This window comes from Acanthopagrus latus, chromosome 19 (assembly GCF_904848185.1).
Source record: "Acanthopagrus latus isolate v.2019 chromosome 19, fAcaLat1.1, whole genome shotgun sequence".
In the NCBI taxonomy this organism is placed as follows: domain Eukaryota; kingdom Metazoa; phylum Chordata; class Actinopteri; order Spariformes; family Sparidae; genus Acanthopagrus; species Acanthopagrus latus.
The window spans coordinates 15,684,369-15,708,783 of record NC_051057.1 but is presented as its reverse complement, the minus strand read 5'-3'; the positions used below and the strand labels follow the sequence as shown (position 1 = coordinate 15,708,783).

The following is a 24,415-nucleotide window of genomic DNA, read 5'->3' as shown; positions in this document are numbered from 1 at the left end:
TTGCAACGAGGGGTCTGCAGAGCTTGGTGACATTCCAGGGAAGTCAATGATTTATTCATAGGAAACTGTCCTAATGAGATGAGAGGAGAATTTTCATTTTGTGTAGTTGCTTGGTCTATAAACGTAAGAAAATCGTGGAATATGCTTCTCAAAGTCCAAGATGATGTCCTCAAATGTCTTGTTTAGTCAGCAACCCAAAAATATTCAGTTTACTGAGGAGGAGTAGAGAAACCAGAGAATATTTACATAGAAGAAGCAGGAATCGTTCAATTCTTACAAAATACTCAAACTGCTTGATCTATTATCTAAACTTTTTTGGGGGAGGCAGTTTTCAGAAAATATGTCTTCTAAAAAATAAATGTTAGTTCATTTGTTCAGCGTCTGTGCTGCTCTGCCCTCCAGATTCTTGGGAGGACTCCTGGAACAATGATTAATAATTAAAATTAACTACCATTACACTCACTTTAGCCTCATGTTATCTCCACAGCTAGTGTCTCAGAGTTGTCCCAACTAGAAAATACAGGAGAAAGTATGTGGAACGGCCTCTGACATTGGCTTCCTCAAAGGGGTCCCAGTGGGTCAAACTGAGAGGAAGTTTAATAGAAAAAAAAATGGCTAAATTTATCTGCATTATGTTTGCACAATGACAGAAGAGTTTATCATGTACACCACATCTGCGTTCCTGTTGTTATTCAAGCAGCCATAACGCAAACACTGATGTAAAGCACTGACAAGTCCTATCTAATGACAACATCCTTGCTGAAGCTGTATGACATCACAATAAGGTTCAGACCAGATTTTAAATAAATAACATGAAAACAGCTAAAAACAAATTATTTCCAAAAAAACAATTGTGTTGCTACAGTATCCAATATTCATTTCTAAGAAAGCTCATGCCGAAATACACCTGCATGCCTCCACATGCAGTTGACTGGGATTTATGAGGTACCGCATTTGTGCCAAATGAGCCGTATTCTCATTTCATGCTTGTTTCACAAGGTTGTGAGAAAAAAGCTCTCACTGGCTGCTTCCTGAACCAATGTAATGCACAACTTCAGATTTCACTTTCTTGTCACAAGTAGCCTTTCGCCTCACTTTTGTAATCTGTGCAACTGCTGCAGCAACGTCTACATGTTCTTCATTCTACACTTATCAAAATAAGGAAGAGTTAGCTTTTAACTACTTGGCTTGCTTCAAAAGTCATTCCATCTATTATCTCATCTGTCCACACCGGTGCAGAATGAGTACAAGACATGGCAGAACAAGTCGCACCCTGTCTTACAGTCATGCAACTTTGCCATGTCTTTTCCAGCCTGTATTTACAGGTCTACACACATTCGAACCATGAGAACAGAAAGTTGTGTCCATCTGTGAAAGAAGATGCAGCCAAAGAGAGAAAGGTGGCTTCCTTATTTGAAAAAAATGCACTGTGACAGATATGACGAGGACAAATTGCAACTCAAACAACCTGGAGGCATGTAATCTCACACAGCAGAACTGGGTTTGCCTTCAAAGACGGGCCTTTTTCACTGTCTTGCAGTAAATGCAGGTTAACTGACATTTAAAAAAAGTGCTGCAGGGGACAGGTAAAGGTCTCACTGATGAGCCTCCAAACTCAGTTTACATTCACTGAAATTACCTCCATCATCTTTTCAGTAACACCATCTATCTGAGTCTTCTTGTCCATTATAGCGTGCTCAGCAAAACTGTCACAATTTGCACACAGACATGAGACATTGGAGACAAATTCAAGGTAGACGTTGCATCACAACCACAACAGAGCTGCACTTGCCATCAAATTCGGCTCTCTGGATGTTTCACTTCCACTTTGAAAACGTCTGCAAGGACTGGCCGGAAAGAAATCACATACATGTGCGTGCTATGGTTTGGTTTGCAGACAACTGGTGCAAACTTTAGACAACCAACTCCACTCAGTGAGTTGTTTTCACATGAAACAGTGACAGGTTTATTAGGAAGCCTGTGGTGGAAAATACCAAAGTATGCTCACCTTTCATGCAGATGTACTACATTTCAGAGTGAAATAATGTACTTTCTGTGCCACGACATTCATTGGACGTCTATTATGAGCATATGAAAACCTGATCTATGAACATACAGCGAATAACACTAGCCAACAGCACACACACTACTCAAAATTAGTTAAGGATATTTTAGTGTTTCACGTCTTCCGTTTTGTGAATGTTTTTGGTCCCCAGAAATGAAATTTTAATCAGAATCACAGCGAGGGGGAAAAAAAATCCTTCATCATGTATTGATTAGCATGAAAATAATCAGAGACAGCCCAGCCAATGGCCCAGCTGTCAGCGTGTGCATTTCCTTCAATGATGCATCATTTAACCGCCTGTAAGCGAGCAGTCTTAATCCCAGCCATACGGTTTGTTAGTTTAAGGCTGTATAGATTACTTGGCCGTGTGGAGCAGACGAGGCCGAACACAGCTGATAGATAACCTGGCATTAATAATATATGGGCCAGGCATGTAACATCTAAATGCCTCTGGCCAAATAAAGGAAGAAAAAAAAAAAAAAAAAAAAAACCTAGCTAGCAGTGTCGCCCCAACGTCTACCTTGAGAAACCTAGCGCTGCCCTGAAAAAGGGGGAAGTTAACGGTACATCGAGGGTGTAACCTAAAAAAAAAAAAAAATACAAAAAGCAAAACAACTTCGACTGTTTGAATTTTACAGCAACTTGTCGATACGTCGTTATGATTTCCGTACGCTTGTTATACACCATTAATGTTCGAATTTCAGCACTCAAAACAAGCCGGGGTGAATGGCAACCGGTGGACGGGTACGGCGGTTAAGTTGAGAAGACATTAAAAGGTCGGACAAAGTGGTAATTTTCTCAGGTTTTTTTTCCTTTTTACCTTGGTGCTCGTAGAGAAACACGGGAGTCGACGTCTGGATACCACGCTATAGGAGCCAGCAGCAGCGGTGCGGGGCTGAAAGGAGAAGAAAAGCGATTTGCTGCTGCTGCTGTTTCCGGGTTGGTTATTGAGCGTCACTGTGTGAGCCGTGCGAACGAGAGAGGGGAGTTCGGTTTGAGCCACCTCTGAGCGCGGAGGGGGGAAGTTTCACACTTTCTTCCGCTGTGTGAAGCTAGACCCGCCCGGTTAGCCAGGACCCGCTGCTGTATTTAAACCATCACTTGCACCGGATTACTACTGACCCAGCCTATTAATATGTCTCACCGCGGCTTTAATTAGGACCTCAGCAAGCCAGTTAGGTGCGTTGTTTGGACCAGTCGGTCAACGGTTGCTCACTCTACCCAAGTGCCCTTGAGCAAGAAGCTAACGTTAGCCTTGAGGTAGCAATAGGAGGCACTGAAGTGCTACCTGACCCTCCACTTTGACCTCAGTGTAACTTCAGACCACCTTGGATCAATTTGGGAAACGTGAATCAAAAATGGCGGCTTTACTTGATAAATTGAGGTACTAGCTTATGTTTAATATCTACAGCAACAACTTTGTTGTTCAAGAAATATTCAAAGGAATTTGAGAATTTAATTAAGAAGTGGCTTCAGAAGCAGGTAAATGAGGTTTAATGTATATGTGTGCCTAGCAATCAGCATTTCACAAGGCTATGTGTGAACTTTCAAAAGCAACCTGAGCAAAACTCACAGCCCCCAAAAAGCTCTTCAAACACAGCCCACTTATGAGACTGTAGGCAGCAGAGTATGTTTGCATCTGCAGAGCACTTATGCAAGTGGTTATCCAGATTTTCAGTTTGCCCTTGGTTAAATTTAGTGTCATTAAAAGCATGATAGGCACATGTATGCAGCGCAAAAATTTGTTATGGGAATGTGATAGAAGTAAAAAAAAAAAATGCGTCACGTTGTTGGTGGGGACCAAAAATATCACACAAAAACACAAAAGACAAATTTTGTCACGGAATAAACAATCAAGATCTCTGGTGTCCCATTGACTTTGATTACAGCGCACAGGCTGTATGAAGCCATTTTACGTTGTTTTTCTGGTTGTAGTTTATACTTTAAAACAAGTCCCCACCTGCCTCTGTTGTTTAAGAGAACGCTGCAGCGGCATTTTGCTGTGAAGCTCCTGAAATGTTCTGTTGACTACAAAACTTCACCCTCCTTTCCATCAGCATTAGGGTGAGCAGGCTGGACAATGACAGAATTTCTGTCTTTGGGTGAGCTCATCCTTTAATATCCAATATGGTTGGTATTTCTGAAGTTTTAAAAAAGTTCAAATGAGACTCTCACTAGAGGTCATTTTCATTTTCCTTTATTTATTCCTTAATTTATAGTTTTGCCATCAGAGAAGGTTTGAGATCCTGTTATGTGCGTGCTTCCACCTGTTGTGCTCCACTAAGGCTACGCAAGTCAACAGGTTTTCAAAGCAATATTAAATATATAGGTGCCAAATAAAGTGCAGCCACGCGGCCACAGGACTGGATGAGTAATCCAACCTCAATGTCGATCTTTTCATGCAGCTTAAACAAGAGCATGATTTGCCACATTTTAACATTAACTATACCACAGACATAACGTTTTATGTGATTGCGGGGCTTATCCTCATTCAGCTCCTCATTTTCCTAATGTATAGGCACAGGGTTACATTCAGTGTGTTTACTGCCTGTCAGTAGTTTTTCCTTTTATGCTTTGTGGCCCCAGTCATAGTTTGTTTGATACGTGCCCTTCAAAGACTGGCAGCTCCACCAATGACACACCTGGTTGTAATTTGAGATCATCAGGCTTTAAAAGGTCAACCATCTGTTGTTGCATCATGATGAAACTTTCTTTTATAACATTAGCGAGGATTTTACTTTCTCTTTTTTGTTAGCTTCTCAGCCCTTTGTTGTCTTTAGGTTCAGGCTACTCCACTATCCAACAGTATCAAAATAGCCTGCAAAGTTCAGCTCTTACCAGACAGACACGCATCCTAATTAAGGTCTATCAAGCAACACACCTGTATTCAATTAGGTGCCCTGCCCTGGCCAAGTGGAGCTTATAAAGCTGCTCCGTAGAGGCAGGCCAGATTCATTTGATAGAAGAATTTAGAAGAGAACAAGGTGATTTTATCCCAGAACCCTACAGTTTTGTGTGCTTGGTTAGCAAAAAAAAAAAAACACCTTGAACCATGGGGATGGAGAAGACTCACGTCAATATGGTGATTATCGGTCACGTCGACAGTGGAAAGTCGACCACCACCGGCCACCTGGTGTACAAATGTGGTGGCATCGATCAGAGGAGGCTGGAGAAGTTTGAGAAAGCTGCAGCGCAGGTGAGGAGGGGGGAAAGGGGGAAAAATACCTGCTATAAAGACACTTTAAGATGTTTAAAATGTTTTATAGACTTCTGTAACTTGCTTTCACAGATGGGGAAGAGTTCCTTCAAATTTGCCTGGGTGTTGGACAAGCTGAAGGCTGAGCGGGAGCGAGGAATCACCATTGATATCTCACTGCTGAAATTTAGCACTCAGAAGTACACCATGACTATAATTGATGCTCCGGGTCACCGTGACTTCATCAAGAACATGATAACAGGAACGTCACAGGTAAGCAGCATCAAAGTTATTCCTCTTGTGTGCTTAAATTTTTTTTTTTTTTTTTCTCACCAGTATTGTAATTTCAGGCAGATGTTGCCCTCCTGGTGGTCTCTGCAGCTAAAGGAGAGTTTGAGGCCGGCGTGTCTAGAAGCGGTCAGACCAGAGAGCACGCCTTACTGGCGTACACTCTGGGCGTCAAGCAGATCATAGTCTGCGTGAACAAGATGGACCTGACGGAGCCGCCTTACAGCCAGAAACGCTTTGACGAAGTGGTGCGAGGCGTGAGCGGCTTCCTCAAGAAGATTGGCTACGACCCGGCGACCGTCCCCTTTGTTCCAATCTCTGGCTGGACTGGGGAGAACATGATCACTGCAACACAGAAGGTGTTAATGATGATTTTGAAAAGTTGCAATGTTTTGGACATGCAGCACCTTTTAACATGAGTCGCCTCTCATCTGCAGATGCCCTGGTTCCAAGGCTGGAAAGTCAGAAGACGGGAAGGGAATGCAAGTGGCCGAACTCTGCTAGAAGTCCTGGACTCCATTCAGCCACCTGTGCGCACCATCAACAAGCCCCTGCGATTACCTCTGCAGGATGTCTACAAAATTGGAGGTTAGAAGTGGTGCTTAAAGTTGATTTTGACTGCTGCCTCGTCATGTTCAAGTCTGTTTGCAAGCCTGTGAATTGGCTCCAATCAGGAAAATGAAGTACAGGTGTGCAGAAGGAGAGTTTCAGAGGCTGATAAAGGGCCTCAAAGGTTATATTAACTCTTTTAAAAATGCTTTTTGTTCATCGGTTCAGGAGTTGGGACCGTGCCAGTCGGTAAAATTGAAACTGGCATCCTCAAACCCGGCATGACTCTGATGTTCTCCCCTGCCAAGCTCACCGCCGAGGTGAAGTCCATCGAGATGCACCACCAGGGGCTGGAGACGGCTCTCCCAGGACACAATGTTGGGTTCAACATTAAGAACGTGGCTGTCAAGAACCTGCGGCGAGGGGATGTGGCCGGCAACGCCCAGCAAGATCCTCCATCAGACGTCAGCAGCTTCGAGGCGCAGGTTGGTTCAGTTTGAGAGGAATCTGATGCAAATGCGGCGTTGCCCTGTTCTGATGGTTTCTCCTGTCTTTAGGTGATCATCCTGAACCACCCAGGGAAGGTCAAAGCAGGCTACTCTCCCGTCCTCGACTGCCACACTGCCCACGTGACCTGTCGCTTTGCTGAGCTGAAGGAGAAGCTCGACCGGCGAACAGGCAAGAAGCTGGCGGACCAGCCGCAGATACTGATGTCTGGAGACGCCGCGACAGTCAAGCTGGTTCCCATCAAGCCCATGTGTGTGGAGAGCTTCTTCACATACCCTCCCTTAGGTACGTCTCTCCCATTTGAGTCTAAATGTCTTCTCTTCACTCCAGTGTTTTACATTTACCTTTTTTTTTGTGCTTCCCAGGACGCTTCGCTGCGAGAGACCTGAAGCAGACGGTTGCTGTAGGCGTCATCAAGTCAGTGGTGAAGGACCAAGGGTCAAAACTTAAAGCCCAAGTGTGTAAATAAGTTTGTGTACCAGTATTCTGGTATGTCTCCTTTGTGAACAGTTTTATTTTCTGAGATGCAATTTGTGTTTGACACAAAGTATTTATGTTGTCTTAAAGTAAATATTCCTGTGTTTATTAAATCCAAAAGAAGCTGTAATGGACAATGAAGTTTGGTTGAAGTGTGAACTGAGAAAATAAATGATTATTATTTGGAGAACTTTGTCTTGAAACTTAATCCTGACACAATTTACCATAGCCCATGTCTTAAAGCTGGTTGCACAACTGTAAGGGAAAATTGAAACTATAGTGTTCAACCTTAGTTCAGTTTGTCTTGGACACTTTGGGAAACTGACATCTGTAATTACTGTATTAAACTATAGAACAAGAAACTAGTTGACTTACAACTTGGTTTTGTCAAACTTGGATGTGAGCAGTTGCAAAAACAGTGGCAACTTCAGGAAGTTGATCTCCTCAAACCCCAATTTGTTTTGACTTAAAGACATGGCTTTAAGAATAACTGAGCTTTTGGTGGTGGACTTTGTTAAAGTCCTGCATTCAGAATTGTATTTAAGCAAAGTATGAGCAACAACATGAACACTTAATCTCTCTATGAAATATTTTTGGCATAAATACCTCATGTCTACTTGCACTACATGGAAAATCGATTCATAATTGTTCATCTAAATGTGATTTAAAGGCAGCTTAACACCAAATTGCATCAGTCAAAAGCTGAGGTGACTAGCTGCCCTGCTGTCTTATATTAGCAACAGATTAGCTATATTTGATCATTTTTATGCTCAATCTGTGTAGTTTGGTAGATTAATCCCATGTTTACATGTTAATCGTGTTGACGTATGTTTCCATGTAAACATTTTAACTGGAAGTAACACTTTTCTTAGTAACATAATAGAAGTGGCATAAAATGTAAATCCACAAAAGCAGGCCTAGCTCAGAGTAAATGTACATCGGATATGAGAGCTGTATTGATTTTAAATAATTCTCCTTCAGAATGTGAATAAGCACATTTGTCAAAACATCTACTGTTCCTTCATCTCAAGTCTAACAGTACTTTCAGTAAGCAGCTTAGAAATGCACTTTCCCCTCTACTGCCTGAGCTTTCGAAATTCCAAGGAGAGGCACAAACTGATCTGGAAACCACAACATGTCATAAAATCTATGGAGCAAAAACAGCAGAGTCACTGTGTTGAAGTACAGCACTTTTAATGATACAATGGGTTGATGGGTTTGTTCCTTAACATGGGAAGAACTGCAAGTCAGTGAGGACTGGGTGAGAATACGTCGGCTCTCCGGCCGTTTACAAAGTCCACTTCTAAAAGACATCTCTGGCTCACAGGCAAACCTGGAAAAGTACTGAATCCAGTAACATGGAATGATATTAACATGATTCCAACTTAAAAATTTCAAGCTCATGAGGTTTTACAAGACACTGAATCGTGAACACAGGTTAATGTGAAAGTTGTAGCCTGTCAGAAAATCAAGTTATTGCTAAGATGTCCTCTTGAGTTTTCCCCGTACTTAATAGTGGCTTTAACAACAGGATACCCTTTTGTGTAGTCCTGCTCGATTAATAGTGGCTCTTCAAACCCTGAGGTGAGCGTCTTTGAATGCAGCACTCCACTCAATTCCAGTCATTGTTACACCATGCACAGAAATGGTCAAAGGACTGTGGAGATGGCGTCAAGTTCACGCACGGAGCATACATACAGTGAACAGTGTAACAAGGAGTAAATTAGTGACCTACAGTGAACCACAGGCTTTGATAATCCACCACACAGTAGCAGCAGGTTTCTATACTGTAAAACAACCATAATACGTGTACACACAAAGCAAGCAAGAACAAGGAGTACATTTAATGAAAATCTTTTCACCTCGGGAAGATCAGTGGGAGACTCCTGCCTCTTCAGTCAATTATGGTGGTAAACAGGGATGCAAGACACAAATAGTGACATGACCTATTTCACATTCCATCTCTTATTTGTCCTTTTTCCAGAAATATAAGCTGATAATTACTTGAGGGCCAGTAAAATTAATACAGATAAAATTCAAACTCTACCGCCCCGATGCTTAATCTGACAGGTAGAGAGAGCAATGGTACATGTTTTGTACAATAAAACATGTATATACACTCACACACAAATATATATATTTACATACATATATACACAGTAACAGCATAAACATAGACTTTAGGTAAGTGCTAGGGTTTTGAGAGTGGCTTCGTCTCAGCCGTGCTATAGGGTTAAGATAATACTGGTAAAGGAAGAATACACACATTCTTTGTACAGCATGGATGAGGCATCCATGGCTAGATGAGCCTTCTTGGGTTTCTTCTTCGTTGTTTTTTTTTTTTTCTTTAGGACACTTGTCATCTGACAAGGGGGTGTTATGATAGCTATTTACAGGACCTCCCAATGTAGGGAGAGGCGTAGTGCAAGTCTTTCTGGCTGTCAGTCACTCAGGATGTGCACAAAAGACATGGGGAACACCCCTTTTCTTTCCGGATCTCCTTCAATGTGCCCGATCTGGAAGTAGAGAGGGTAAAAAGAGCATGTGAGGAGAGAGAGTATAATGCGGCTTTCAGTGCTAGCCAAGTGTGTTTGTGCTTTTGAACTGAGATTCCTGGCGATGAAAAGAAGCGAAGCGGCACTCACCCACCACTCCTGGTCCTCTTCTCCTGTAACTATGATCACCTCTCCTTCGGCGAAAGTCAGCTCGTCATCGTTGTCAGCCTGGCAGTCGTAGATCGTCTTCACCCGGCGGGCTTTGCTCTTCCCCTGGATGCACAAACATCAAAAAAGTTATAACAGATGACAAAGACTTCTAAGTTTAATGAAACTTCCATGTAGCTACCATCATATTGCAGTTATAACCATTCATCCAGTTCAACAGTCAAGCCTATTAAACCTTAAGAACAGAGAAGTTCAGGATCAGCTTTAAAATCATGTTTATACCGTGTTGATCTTCCTCGGTAGTGGTACTGGAGTCTCTGCAGTCCCTGCTGGGGTCCCATTGGTGTCTTCAGCAGCTTGTTGTATGGGGGTCCCTATAGTCGCCTGCTGATTAGGTGACGGTGAGTCCTGTGGCTGAGGCTGCGGTTGAGGTTGAGTTTGAGGTTGAGTTTGAGGCGGGGGTGGCGGTTGCGTCTGAGGCCTTTGCACCGTCTCTCCAGGAGGCGGCCTGGGAGCGGATTCGGCTGTTCCAGGTTTGGGGGGGATGTCAGAGAGGTGAGGCTTGGGAGGCAGGTCTTTGAGCTGGGGTTTGGGCGGGAGGTCTCCCAGCTGAGGTTTAGGAGGGAGGTCAGAGAGCTGTGGCTTCGGGGGAAGTTCTCCAGGTTTCGGAGGAAGCTCAGACGGCTGCGGCTTTGGGGGCAGGTCTCCCGGCTGAGGCCTGTCCGCCAGAGGGGTCTTCTGCGGGGTGTCGGTTGCTGGCGGTGACTTCTGGAAGACCTCTGGAGGATGGCTGGACTTATCCATAGATGGGTGGTGTATGGTGTCAATCTTCCGCAGTGCCACTGGTGACAGCAACATACATTTTTCTTAAAACCTTCTTCAGTTCAACAGCTAACACTAAAATGAAAACTGGTGGGAGACTTTACCTTTTTGAGGTAGTTTGGGAAGAACCCTTGGACCAAGTGTAGACTTTGTGTTGCTTGAAGTAGTGCTGCAACAGAAGAACAGAATCTTAAAAGATGCTCATCAGCAGGAATACATTTTATTGAGGGGAGTGATGCAATACATTTTAGGATAATCAAGCACAAATGTCACAGTCTCTTTTAGTACCTTTGCTGCTGAGGAATTCCTTCAAACTTGTTAGAAACAGGAGACATCTTGCTGACAGGAGGAGGGGTGGAGTCGCTCCCTAAAAATATTAACATTGATGACGACAAACAGATTACTCGACACCATAACAGAGTACTAACCGCGGGATTAATTTGATATTAATGCGGAAATAAATTAACATGCTGTGATGGTTAAAAAAAAAAAAACAATGAGGGAGGCGTCATCTGGCTGAGCTTTCCATGAGCCCGCATTGTTGTTGGGAAACTGAGGTTGTGCAAAAAAGTGACATCTCGTAATTAAATTAGTGGCTGGGTGTGACTGTATGTGTGACACAGAGTGCACAAAACACCACAGAGGACAAATGATAAAAGTGGAATAACAGTCAAAATTATCCCCATTACACATATAAGGGTAACAAGAGTGCAGGTAAGTTGAGTGCGGTGTGTCTCCTTTAGTCTCCAAGTTATAGCTAAACAATTTGTTTCATATTTGAGGAAGTTTATTGTTTTGAGTGAGCCTCATGGATGTCTCTTTGTGCAGTTTGAGAATCCTGTAGTTGTCATTTATCTGAACTAGTCATGGTTATTGATTTATTTTAGAAACATGCAGATACATGTCATGTTCATAGAAGTCTAGAATGATCTCATGTCTTTGTTAATAATGAAAAAGGTATTAAAAGATTTATAAATTGTACATTAGTTAAAACATCTCTCCATCATTAGAAACGTTTAATTTCATAGTTCTAGGAGCTCCACAAATATCTAGAGCTGAAAAAACAGTCAGTTAGTTAAGCAACATAAAATTAATCAGCCAATATTTTGTTCTTTTGAAGCAAAACTGTCAAACATTCTTGGGCTCCATGTTTTCACGTGTTAAGATTTGCTTATTTTCTTTTATCTTGTGTAAAAGCAAACTGAAAATTTTGCCAACACCTCTAATCAATTCCCACCTTTGACTTTAAATGTTTTTTTTTCAAGACTAAATAATCAGTTGGCTGAGGTTAGCTGAGATTACCATTCAACATACCTTTGCACACAGAGGTATAAAAAGACATCCATTAGTCTTAATCAAAACTCCTTAAACTTCTAAGAAATCCCAAAGCATCTGAACATGAAAAGGAATTCTAAACCTCTAAACCGAAATAGTCATATTCAAGGTTCACTTATAAGCCTTTTGCTGGAACTTTGGCCTTGGAATCATGTTCAGTTGTTCGTGTTTGTAAAAAGCTTGTAAGTGGATCTTGAGTTAAGACTCTCTTGTTAAAATCTTCAGGCTGGAGTCGGTCCAGAGTGAACCAGCTCTTCTGTTCACACGTGTGCTTTGCATCTCACCCCCAGTTAAGCCCCCTTTATTGAGTGGACTGTGAGAGAGCGGGCTGGGTGGGTCAGACAGGGTGCGTTTGTGTCCAGGAGGTGGGGGCGGAGGCCTCTTCTTGGACAGGGTGGAGCTGCCTCCTGGTGTGAGTGTAGAGGGAGGGCCAGATGGGGTAGGAGCTGGAGGAGCGATACATAACACACATGAGGTGATGAGGTAATCCCACCCCCCAAATAAGTCATTCTGTTCACCCCAAAAAACCCAGAGAAGGTAGAGGAGAGGATGGAGAGGAGAGGAGGAACTGGATACATGAAAAAGGTTGTGTTCTTGCTGTCAGGAATATGTTTTTGTGGGACAAGGTGAGGAGGTACCGAAACCGACAAAATAAAAAATATAACAAAAAAAGTTTAGTTTAGTTTAGTGAAGTAGAAGATTTAAGAAGTGACTCAATAGGTAAATATGCCCTCAAATGCACCAAAAAGTTAAATAAAAAACAATAAATAAAAATAGGCATATACTTAAGAAAGAAAAGCAAGAAAAATAATCAATATATATATATATATATATATATATATATGCAGAAAAATGAGGGGAAATACAAAGATAAAATAAAACAGGAATAAACATGTACATAAATTAATATGAAAATGTATAGATAAAATAAAATAATTAAATGGGATAGGTAAATACATTTATTACTAAATAATAAAAATATGTTAAAATTAATACACAGGTAAATAATTAATGTAGCAAATTAAAAAACAAAAACGTAAATGAATGTCACATTTTGTAAATGTACTTATGCCTATATTTATAGTATTTATGGTGCATTCAATGAAACACTCAATTATTAATTTCTTTATTTTAACTTTTTATTTTGGCAGTTTCTGTCCTCCAAGGGGGAGACACATTAAAGCAAGTAAAACAAGATACTGTCTGGACGGAAATAGAAAATAATGAAATCAGGATTCGGGGTGTGGGCAAGTATTTGTTGTGTCTGCTCTGTGAATTTTTGTCTCTATTGGGACTCCAACACACACTGGTCTCTAATACAGAGAAAAGTAAGGTGAAAGCAGCTAATAGAGAGCTCAGCCAGAGAGGAATCAGCTGTGGTTAAGAGTTTACAGCTCAAGGATGGTGGGACATGATTTTTAATAAGACAAAAATTCAAGTAGGCAAGAAATATTTAACAGGAGACTCTGCTTGCCTACATGGTCCCCTTGTTTAGTTATAAAAACACACCACCACCCTGTGAATGTGAGCTGTAAAGGGAGAAACAACTGAGGGATAACTGCATATGGGGCTCACAGCCGAGTAAGGAGGGGGGAGAACGTAAAAACAGGATATTCACTGATGTATGGTCGAGTGCCAGCCAGTGTGGCGTAGTGCGAATGAGAGCCAAGGAATGCCAAGTGTGGAGCTGAAAGAATAGAGAAACAAAAAAAGAGAGAAAGAAAAGAGAGCGAGATGAGGAGTGTGGGAGAGAATCTACAGTATGTCAGTCTTTAAAAGAGCTGCTCCCACACACTATAAAATAACAAGATGAAATCTTATCAGTGGCAAGCAAAGAGAGAAAGGAAAAAGAGGGAAAAAATGGCGCTAAAGCCCCCCGGAGGCGAGCTCTTCAGCACCCACTGAGAGAGAGCGCTGCTAATCTGGAGCCTCTGAAGAGTTAGCATGTTATTCTATATGTATGTATGCCATTCAGCCTTTTAGTCAGGCCTTTAATCTTATTTTTGCATAAATCAAACTTCACAAAATCCACTTGTTTCCAGTGCTATTTTAAACATTTGAGGTACCTGGAACAAAGGGAAATAAAAACCCTGCAGGCAATTCACAAATAGTAGTTATGGTTAGTAAGTAGACCCTTTCCAAATCCAACAAACCAAAGTGCTCCAGGAACTGAACATTTGAAGGTCAGGAACTAAATTTAGATCCTTGTTCCTCCACTAGAACGGCAGGTTAAGTTCCTGAGTGCCTTAGAAGCTTCTCAGAAAAAGGGCTATCTGACCGTTAGCTGAACCTGTCACCTGGCTAGCAACCTGTTGGGTGTTTTCTTTTTCAGTCAACTCAAAGCTAAAAACACAAAAGCAAAAGACTTTTTTTAAAAAAGGTCTGTTTACCTACTGTACACCAGCTGCTAACACTAGCCTGTTTGGCTAACTAGTTTACAACAAATGATGGTGGTTTTAAGATGGTTTTGCTTAATAAAGGCCCATTCATGACTAGCAAATCCACTATGTGAGTGCAAGATGCTATTATTAGCATTATCTACTCAGCATGCTAACACGCTGCCCTTAGCTTGTCCAGGCCCAAAGCTCCTGTGCAAGCAGTAAAAATGGTCCTGATTCTGCCTTCTACACGTCACCTTTTTCCTGAGACATGCAGCTTTAGCCTCAGTCTGTTAGCATTTTATCATGTATGTAGCCATTTCATGTGTTTATGTAATACCATTTCACAGGGTTCCTGTTAACCCGGGAAGAAAATATTGAACTGCTGGTGATGGAGTTAGTGCTAACTCGAAGGTTAACAGCTAATAAAATCTACAAGTGACAGCCATCATTTCAGCCAACAGAATCAACTGTTGTTAGGCAGAAATGAGAAGCTATTTGTTTGAGAGTCTGACAGTAATTGAGGGCTTAAACATGTTAATTTACACTGGAAACAGGTGAAATTTCTCACATCTTGATTTAAGAAAAATAAGATTTAAATGCTTAATTATGGTTTAAAATGGCTTGTTGGGATGGGATGTTTTGCGGTGTAAGCTTTTTCAGCCATGTACTAAAGCAGTGAGTGTTAGTGTTTTAACCCCCTCCACAGAGGGAGGAGTGTTATTTTTAATTCCAATACTGAAGAGACAGCACGCCCACACTGTACCCTGTGTATAATGCGTCGAGGCTAATGATGAAGTGTGTATCCTGCTTCCCTTTCACACGCCTGGCTAACCATCGCCGCCCTGCCCTCTCCTGCGGACATGTTTTCCTGAATATTTACTGTGAAAGCAGTCTCAATGACACCTGCATCCCGCCCTCTGATCTGTTGACAAATTGCATTCCACTGCAGGGTGTGTGTGTGTGTGTGGACTGCGCAAGGAAGAAACTCTCTAGAAAAGTGATAACGAGGCATTCCTTGGTGCCTACTCCTGTCCTGGATATCATCAAACATTAACAGACACAATAAAAGACAGTTTCAAAGACTTATCTTCCCTCAACAGTAATCAGACACAGTGCAGCATACAGACAACCTTTAGACCATTTGCGTTACAGGTTGACATTTGCAAAAGAGGTATTAGCATAACAAAATCCCCTGAATTCACTGGCTGTCACTGGTCATAAGCTAGAAACTGTAAAAACTGTGGCTGCTGTCCGATAATGGATGCACTTGGAGCAGGCAGGTCTGACCTTTGCCCTGGTTCCTGGGTGGCAGAGGCGGGCCGTCAGCCACAGGGGAGGAGGTGAGGTCAGTGGAGGCGCTGTACATCTGGTTGGTGAAGGCGCTGTAAGACAGACGCTGCTGCTTGTCCCTCTGGCTGATGAAGCCCGGCAGAGAGAGCTTGTCGTGTGGGGAGAGGCTGGAGGAGTGGCAGAAGCTCTGAGGCCTCGGAGAGCGGTCCTTCTTGATGGGACTGGGCTGCAGAGGGACACAAGACAACTGAGACAGAGTCGACATCAGTCTGCAAAAACGTTGTCGCTCCTTGATAACATAGAGCAGAAAATCATAAACTGACGCGAAGATGCTTTAAAGGAATAGTTTGTCATACACATACATATATACAGGCTTACACTTTAAACAAAATAGATAATGTGATTAATTAACAAGCTTTTGAGGTGATGGTAGGCAGATTCAACAGATTCAACAGAGCCAGAGTAGCTGCTATTGCCTTTTTCCTGCTCTCATGCTAAGCTAAGCTAACTGGCTGCTGGGCTGATCTACACCTACAAAGGTGTTTTTTGGAAACAGGATTTAAACAATAAAATGATCTCCACAGAAATAACTGGCATCCTAACATGCATTTTACATGAACAGGAAAGCATATTGTCCGTGCTTGGGTTGCTTAGTTACAGGAAATAATATGAAGAGGCAGACAAATGATTGCTCTTCACCATCCTCAATGTTTTATTCAAATACTGTCAGCAGCTGTTTTTGTCTCTCTTTTCAATCATTGTATTTTTATTGTCTGTAATGACTATACATCCACTCTGTCACTGTACAAATACTCCATCATAAAACATGCTGACATTTGCCTATGCTGCTACATACACTGATAACACCCAAATACGCAAATATGGGTGTCTGCTTCATTGTTTTCAAAGTATTAGTTACTGGATACCTTGACCCTGGAAGGAGCTTTTTCTGAAAGCTTTCTTGCCGAGAGTCACATTAAAAAATACTCTGTCCTGTCCACACAGGTAGTTCTTAAAACACAGCCTTTTCTATTTTTTCTGTACACATACAGACAGCATGAGATAGATTAGATAGATAGATCTCTGAAAACCTTTGCTTCAATGACAATTCAATGCTTTTTAAACCTATATTTGGGAACTTCTTCACACTGTAATATAGCCAGTAAACTGTGATATGTAAAAGCCTTATTTTTAATCTACATGTCTAGACAACTTTTGACATGCAAAACAGCAAGTCTGCTTCCTGGAAAGTTGTTTATTTTTTTAACGAGCCCAGCTTCCCCTGACTTGCCTCATTTACTACCTAATGAACCGTTTTCGAGACGGCCTTGCACTACGGTGTACGGTGGCAACTGTAAGTAGAATTAATTGGTATGTGTGCTCTTATCATGCCTTTCTGCCTCTACATGATCCAGTGATATGAAAAGCAGCACTTTGATCTTCTGTGGACATCAAACACTGACTTGTTGATGCTTTTAAAAGCATCTTCACACATTGTTTCTATGAAAGCAAACAACGAAATAGAAAAGGTTCTACTAACAAAGACGCGAGGAAGCAAGAAAGCAAGAAAGAAAGAAATAGTTGTTCTTATTAGAGTCCAAACAAGCAGACATAACGTTCTGATCGAACCTTATCGTCGAGGTCGTCGTCGCTCTCGTCCATCTCCTCCAGTCTGAGGCTCCACTCGTACTCCACATGGATGTGAGGGTTGAACTTCCCCTCTGCCGCCTGCACAAGCTGACACACACAAACAACACACACAAAAATAGCTGCTATCCCTTTCTAGACAAGACAAACGCTTTTCAAAGCAAATGGCAAACAGCAACAAGATAAAGCCGTTACATCAAAATTAACCGCAAATAAAATTACAAACAAAACTCTACAAACAAGAAACACAGTAAACAACAAGGGGAGGAATAAATATGTTGATACATTTGTTTATTAGACATTTGACACTTCATTCAAAATGGCTTTTTTTTTGTCTGCATGCTCACACTGCCGTGAGTAATGAACATACATCAACAATTACTTCCACTCTGCTGTCACTGACTGCCTGAAGCTGGAGACAGATCTTTGACTGCCATCTAGTGTTTTGACTGATCTGGTCAAGGCATGTTTAATCAAGCACAATCTACAGCCCACAACCCTTTCTTTAGAGATGTGTATTTTTTTGGAGTTAGTCATTTTAAAAGCCGTTAAAATCCACTGTGGTGTCCAGAATCACCAGCTGGGTGCTCCTGTACTTACTGCCTCCTCGCACTGAGTGTTCCTCAGTCGCCTGGCAACATCCAGCGCCGTCTCTCCGTTCTGATTGGCTGAAGTAGGAGGGATAATCAACAGTTAGAGTGTGATGCGTGAGCGCAGATGACTTTAACGAGAGGATGTGTGACTCACGGATATCGGTAGCCGGCTTGCCCCTCAGGAGTAACTTGAGGCACTCGGGCTTCTCGTACATGCAGCAGTAATGCAGGGCAGTGTTCCCCCACTCCGTCTGCTTATCCAAGTTACCACTGGGAGAAAACACACACACACACACAGTCAGGACACAGGTCAGCCTGAGGATTTTCCACAGTCCTGCAGCTTCAGGTAAAAGTGTTATTACACAGGATTTTGTGAGAAAAGGGCTGGACATTTATGGACATTTATATTCACTCATAATAACAGCAGCATTTGGATGTGGGTAATGATAGGGTGTCTACTGGTGTTAGACATCATTCTAATGCTTTATAAGACATTTTCAATACCGATTTTTGGGTATGTTTCCGTTGTTATATGGTGATTAGAGAGAATAAGTTTACATTATAACATCAATAAGTGCACGTATAAAGTAAAAAGAAAATATAAGTGTAATTCATTATTGTTTATTGTTTTACACAACCTTCTAGCTTCAGTTGTGTAGATTTTAGGGATATGAAGCATTTGATGATACTCAAAGGAAAATTACATCGAGATACCAAAAATACCAATGCTGGCACTGGCAGACTGTTTCTACTGCACAGTTTAAAGGATGAATGACTTTTAAAAAATAATATTCATATGCATTGAGTTTAAGACATTTTAAGGACCCACAGACCACCTGGATGACATAGACTGACTGTTAGCTGTGCAAAAAACAGGAAAATAATCAATTTACGTCTGCTGGAACTCCCAAGTAAGGGCCAGAGAAATATGTTTAATATCAAGGGTTACAAATGACAGCCCAGCATCAATTAATGAGACAGTCCCACTTGTTTCTGTGGAGGCTGGCTGTGTGCAGTCTGAGCAGTGGTGGGTAAACAATCGAAAAGAGAGGAATAAATTAAGGCAGAGAAGAAAAGTGCTTGACCCATTTCTGTTTGCCTTGTGGGAATGTGAGCCGAGCGACGCTAAGCTTTCCTCTGCACGTCTGCTGCTGTACTGCAGACTGAGGCACGGGGAGAAGAAAGGCTCGCAGCAGACAGGCAGATCAAATCTGATGCTGAGCGTTTCAACAAAAACTGCTGTTTACTGCTTGATTTTCCTCTAAAATGATGGCGTGTTTGAAAAAAATCTTCACAGCTCTTTGACCTGCATGAAAAGCTAACCCCAATCCACACAATTTTGCGAGACTTTCTAGCTTTTTTTGTTGGTGAAAATGACTTTGAAAAGTACCTGTTCTGCACAAGGAAGTCCACCAAATGCAGCGAGGTCTGGTCAGCAGTCCGTACAGAGTAGTGCAGTGCTGTCTCTCCGGCTTCCTGCAGGGGGCCATCAAACACAGCAAAGACACTGTGAGACAATCTTGGGCAGCATCCATTCTGTATTCTCTCCCTCTCTGTGTCTCTTTCAGCATTTAAACAAGCCGCAGTAAACAAAATGGCTCCTAAAAATAATATTTCAGCAGGCACGAAGCCTGGATTTGTCCTTTTCTGGCAGTCTTACAGTAATTTCGTCTGTTTCTGTGAATTAAAGCTACAGCTGGTTGTGAATTATTTTAAAAATGGAGAAAAAACGATGAAATGTATGTTGGAATATATGTGCTGTACATTTGGTGCCGTCTTGGCATCTATGGGGGGAGTGAGTGCTGTGTTAAGTCGAGCATCCCTGTTGTGCAGTCTGTGTGAGGGAGGTGGATGTCACTGTGCTGTCTGCAGCCATTCAGACGTACTGACAGCAGCAGATCAGATATCGGTGAGTCAGACTTCATAGCGCAGACAGCAGCAGCAGCAGCAGCAGCAGCAGCAGCAGCAGCTCCCTCCGTCACCAACTGATATCCTCTTTTATTCTGCTGCTGCTGCGATGTACATTTAATTTTTCATTAGAGAACAACCGTGCCCGCGTTGACCCATTTATGTCAGATTAAGTCCGATCACACATGTTGTTTACGGCACAGTATCTTCGCCATCTACCGCTCGTTATTTAACTTTCATTTGCGCCTAAAGCAGCAGGCGCGAAAGGCCGAGGAAACAAAGAGGAAACAGGCTGAACCAACGGGATGAAAAAAAGCAGGGACATGAATTAGGCCGCCGCAGATGTCGTCATCTGAGAAAATAAATGGGATGATGCCCTTCGATGTGGCGGCGGAGGCTGCTGGACATCACCACCTGCTGGCGAAGTTATCCGCATGACTCAAAATTTTCCAACTGTTACACCCTTTGCTATCCGCCAAATAACTCACCAACTGGTAGAAATGTGTCAGCGTTGGTCGCCCTGCTGGGAGTAAACCTCACATGAGGACTGAACACTGCAGTAAAATGTGTTCAGCTCTGACAGGGATAGTTCTATGGCTATGGGAGGAGGCGGACACATAGGAACAATTGGAGGTAACACACTAAACTTGAATTCATCCAAATGAGCCACCAGATCATGTTAGAAAAAGGTATATCTTAAAGTGCCGGGTCAACTAAAGCAACTACAAAGACAGTTTGGCCTTATGTACTGAGATATCAAGCTTTACTCCTTTGAATCTTTGGTCGGTTGGTTGAGAGTTGGTACTGAGACTGTGTCCTCGTTAAGCGGCTCAAGGTTCAAATCTGACATTTGGCCCTTTTATAAACCATCAGGACTCACCGGCCCCACCTCCGGGAGCGGCTCCATTAGCTCCACCCCCTCTGCATAGACCTGGATGAGGGCCAGCAGGTCCCTGGACTGGACTGCCTCAAACAGCTCGATCATTTTAGCTGCCGCGGATGTGCACGTCTTCCTTGCGTACTTGTGGTCCACATACTTAGCATTGATGAATTCCTTCCTCACCGTCCTGAAGGGGAGAAGAGGGGTTCAGTCAGCTGTTTGGACATTCAAATCAGTTTTCAGGGAGTATTTAAGCTTGGTCAGTACTCACATGTCACTGGATGGAGTGGGCTTTGGTGAAGGGGAAGAAAGGTTTCCCTCCATGATCTCATTGAAACTACTATTCCCTACGTTCTTGGCCAGCTGGGGTAGAAAGAAGGAAAAGTCAGCATCGTGTATCTCTCTTCTGTGCCCACTACTCTTAGTTCTAATATTTCACCACAAACAGAAATAGTACAGGGTGTTAACCGTTTCTCCGACTCACCAAGAGTTCTGAGGTCCCTAGCTTGTCGAGCTCCATGGACTGGATGCGGGAGATGTGAACCCCCATCTCTCGGTGGATGCCGGAGCACTCGATGCAGGTCAGGATCCCCAGGTTGGTGGACAGCCATTTAGGATCTAGCAATACAGAACATATGACAGAAAAGTGATGCAGAATATTCTCTCCATACTCCTCAGTATACAGTTGCTGCTATAGTTAGCATGGGCATGAGCGGATGGACAGATGGTGCAGGTCCTGTAAAACTATTATTAGTTGGATAAACGCTTCAGATTTAAGCCTATACTAAAAAAGCAAATGACAGATTTTGATTCAAGTTGGACCAGGAAGCACTGAGAGCTCCAAATCGCAGCAAGAAGTGCAGTAATGCCAGAAAATGCAGCTCAAGTCCAGCATGGAGTATTAGACACATGTCACTCCTATATTTGCTAAAGGCAAAAAATGCACAAATATTCTATGTGAGAATAACAAGTAGGATATTTTTCAGCAGCAAAAAGCATCAGTACTACTCTTTACTGTATATACGTTTTGTGTGGCTGTGCTGTATGCAGCTGCTGTCAGCAGAGAAATTGGTTTCTCAGCGTCCTTACATTTGATTTATTCCTGTATGATTGCAGAACTTGGGAGAGAAATGGCAAGCTGTGACAGAAGCCATTACTCTTGCGAGGCACTAACACCAAAATCACTGACAGCAATGTGTAAAGACAGTTTTCTATGCATTTTCTGCCATGAAGCTACTTCATAACTGTGCTGTGACTGTTTGAACAGGATGTAACTCTTCACAACACACACAAAAAAACAGGCCCGCTGGCACTATGGGTGTTATTTCCTGTGGACTGATAAAGTATAGTCATATACAAATCACACACAGGACAGATCTGTGGCTCAGTGTCTAAGTACTCATAATCGGTCTCATTTTGAAGGTCTCTGTCTTGTCTCCATCTCAGACAAAAATTACTCTATGTTTTATTTCGTTGCTCAAGATCACAGTTACTGTGGATTTCCTTCAATTGACGAACTGCTTGACAAATTCTGATATAGGTATTTTTACACATAAACCTTGCATTTAAAAAGGTCCAGTGTGTATGATGATACTGTATAATCACCTGAAACCAAGAACCATTGCATTTTAGTTACCATAGAATGAGAACGGAGTCCTGCCTCAGTAGTGGGAGGATGAGACGAGGGGTGGTCGGTTGGTTGCAATCTGCAACCTCATTGCTAGATGCCACTTAAACCTACAAACTCTTCCTTTAAGTGAAGCAGTTGCCAACAACAAAACCTATTTATTGGCTTCATGTGTGATTTTATCTATAAATCAACAACAGATGTTTCAGACATCTAGAGAACTGTCCTGAGCTATCCCAATATCCCCAGACTCCTTCACAACTTGTGTGGTTTTACGGGTAGTTGTGTGAGAAGAAACTTAAACTTTATCAAATGGCTATGACAAATTCTATTCTTGTATATCGGACATTAAATGCAATATTTTTGGATGTTTCTCTCTTTGTAAAAAATGTCTGCATGTGTGATTTAAGTGTGTTTTGCCAACATTTAGCAGTCGCTAGAGCACCGTGTTTCAGCTGATTTCATCATTAACACAACATTTAGGGAAAATGTTACAGTAACATGTAAGCATGTTAAGGTTTATAAATAGTAACCAGTAACAAATCGAGACAACTCCATTTGGGCATCCTGAAGATATGAAGATATTTCTGTCTGTGTGTAAAAAAACATTAACTCACACATCTAAGTGATGTATGGGTTTATTAGAATATAGAGTGGGGAAGTGATCTGCTCGCAAGTGGTCACATGCTGATGCCAGGTGTTAAGTGACAGCACTAGAGCCGTCAGCCCAGAAAAACCAATGAGTCATACACGAAAACACAGGCCGAAGGTGAACACACGCACACACATATTTTCATAACATCATGTACAGATGCGAGCTGGTGATGGGTGGCAGAATGCATGTTAAGCATGATGAGGTGATGCATGGTGACCTCTATAGCTGCTTAATGCTAAAGCTGCAAAGCTGTGTCTTATAGAGGGAGATCCTGGGAGAATTCAAATGAGATAGAGCTGTCCTCATTCTGCTCAGACCATAGGGAACAAAGAGGTGGCCTTTGAAAGTCATTACAATGACCTTTTAAACGTGAAGTTAATTTCATGCATCGAGGAATGGAAACCCTGTGCCAGAGCAATGTCTGAGCTCTTTTGTGATTAGATGAAAGGAAACAACCCGTTATATGATGACAACTGTTCTGTATAGAGGTTTAACTGACCAGAGAATGCATCCCAAGCACATCAACAGATTAAAGATAGATTGATTTCCATACAAATCACACACAGTTGCAATTGTGGCATCGTCATGTTAGGGCTTAGAGTTAGGGTTAACACACTATGCGTTTTGGTGACGTATACATAATCGAAGAGTCACTCTATCAAACTCAATTTAAGTCCAGGAGGAGCTCCTAGCTTTTCATTCTTAGATATTCAAGATGCAACTTAAACTTAGCAATATATCAGTGATGTTAGTGTGTGACAACCGTTTTGATACTTTCTTGTTAGTTTTATTACTTTTCAGTTTTTGACAGTTTTGTTTCCATTTTTACTATGGGTTACCATTTGCTCTTTCTTTTGTCTTTTTATGCTTCCATTACACTGCACTGCACTTGTCTGCTTGATACTGTGCTATTGGAATTTTTATATTTCTCGTCTTCTTAATTTTGACCCCAGAAAGACCAGCAACAACTTTGTGGAAGCTAACAGGGACCCATTAAATAATAAGGAATTAGGGGGTAAAAAAAACCACAGGAAACAAAGAGGAAACAGAGCCTAAACCCACATCTGGAAGACTTGTTACTACTGAAAACATGTCCAAGAGCGGACACAGCGACAAGACTATAGACATGACAAATTACCTCCGCTCTCTGCAGATTGCAGGGGTCGACTGAGCGTGTGTGACTTATGTAACAACGTGATATAATGATGTTGTTTCTCAAAGCTGAGAAATGCTTTCTTTCCCCTCAGAGCATGAAGTCCTCCCGTCCATCGGTCAGCAAGTGTGTGTGTTTGTGTTGACAGAGGAGAATGTGTGTGTGTATGTGTGTGTATGTATATAGATATATATATATATATATGTGTGTGTGTGTGTGTGTGTGTGTGTGTGTGTGGTAAATGTCAGAGGGCCTGAACATCTATGCCACTCCTGAATGCTGAGTCTTTGCTTCTTAATGCAGGGGAGTATCAGGATCAGGTTGTGTCCTGCATGTTAACGACACTTGCACATGCACATACACACGCACGTGCACACGC

General features: G+C 42.1%; 3 protein-coding genes across 8 annotated transcripts in view; 1 reads left to right on the top strand and 2 right to left on the bottom strand.

The window, feature by feature from the left end:
- Positions 1-3,049, bottom strand: part of fam49bb (family with sequence similarity 49 member Bb) — a 36,937-nt gene extending 33,888 nt beyond the window's left edge. Inside the window, exon 1 of the mRNA XM_037079940.1 lies at positions 2,886-3,049. The gene's annotated coding sequence lies outside the window, so the exon portion shown is untranslated. The remainder of the gene's footprint in view (positions 1-2,885) is intronic.
- A 1,763-nt stretch (positions 3,050-4,812) lies between these two features.
- Positions 4,813-7,272, top strand: si:dkey-37o8.1 (uncharacterized protein LOC407641 homolog). The gene is made up of 7 exons (XM_037079939.1): positions 4,813-5,261; positions 5,355-5,534; positions 5,612-5,908; positions 5,987-6,137; positions 6,327-6,583; positions 6,656-6,890; positions 6,971-7,272. Exons 1-7 carry the CDS (start codon positions 5,118-5,120, stop codon positions 7,072-7,074), a joined length of 1,368 nt encoding a protein of 455 aa, XP_036935834.1. The 5' UTR covers positions 4,813-5,117; the 3' UTR covers positions 7,075-7,272.
- A 987-nt stretch (positions 7,273-8,259) lies between these two features.
- The window catches only part of asap1b (ArfGAP with SH3 domain, ankyrin repeat and PH domain 1b), a 60,382-nt gene continuing 44,226 nt past the window's right edge, over positions 8,260-24,415 (bottom strand). For 2 of the 6 annotated variants that reach the window (XM_037079932.1, XM_037079934.1), the window contains 14 exons: positions 21,086-21,219; positions 20,873-20,964; positions 20,602-20,788; positions 19,204-19,289; positions 17,968-18,083; positions 17,821-17,888; positions 17,203-17,310; positions 15,571-15,799; positions 12,187-12,348; positions 10,856-10,934; positions 10,672-10,736; positions 10,028-10,587; positions 9,728-9,850; positions 8,260-9,598 (listed from right to left, as the gene is read on the bottom strand). In XM_037079932.1, the coding sequence (XP_036935827.1) occupies positions 9,524-9,598; positions 9,728-9,850; positions 10,028-10,587; positions 10,672-10,736; positions 10,856-10,934; positions 12,187-12,348; positions 15,571-15,799; positions 17,203-17,310; positions 17,821-17,888; positions 17,968-18,083; positions 19,204-19,289; positions 20,602-20,788; positions 20,873-20,964; positions 21,086-21,219 (2,084 nt within the window). In that variant the 3' untranslated portion in view covers positions 8,260-9,523. Of the gene's footprint in view, positions 9,599-9,727; positions 9,851-10,027; positions 10,588-10,671; positions 10,737-10,855; positions 10,935-12,186; positions 12,349-13,520; positions 13,590-15,570; positions 15,800-17,202; positions 17,311-17,820; positions 17,889-17,967; positions 18,084-19,203; positions 19,290-20,601; positions 20,789-20,872; positions 20,965-21,085; positions 21,220-24,415 lie in introns of all 6 variants that reach the window. The other 4 variants (XM_037079936.1, XM_037079938.1, XM_037079935.1 and 1 more) reach the window with 3 other exon arrangements.

What these genes read in the sequence shown, in the direction of transcription:
- si:dkey-37o8.1 (XM_037079939.1), top strand. Translation starts at nt 5,118, where the DNA reads ATGGGGATGGAGAAGACTCACGTCAATATGGTGATTATCGGTCACGTC. An exon ending in TCAGCAGCTTCGAGGCGCAG is followed by an intron (nt 6,584 to 6,655) that starts GTTGGTTCAGTT and finishes TCCTGTCTTTAG; the next exon opens with GTGATCATCCTGAACCACCC. An exon ending in CTTCACATACCCTCCCTTAG is followed by an intron (nt 6,891 to 6,970) that starts GTACGTCTCTCC and finishes TGTGCTTCCCAG; the next exon opens with GACGCTTCGCTGCGAGAGAC.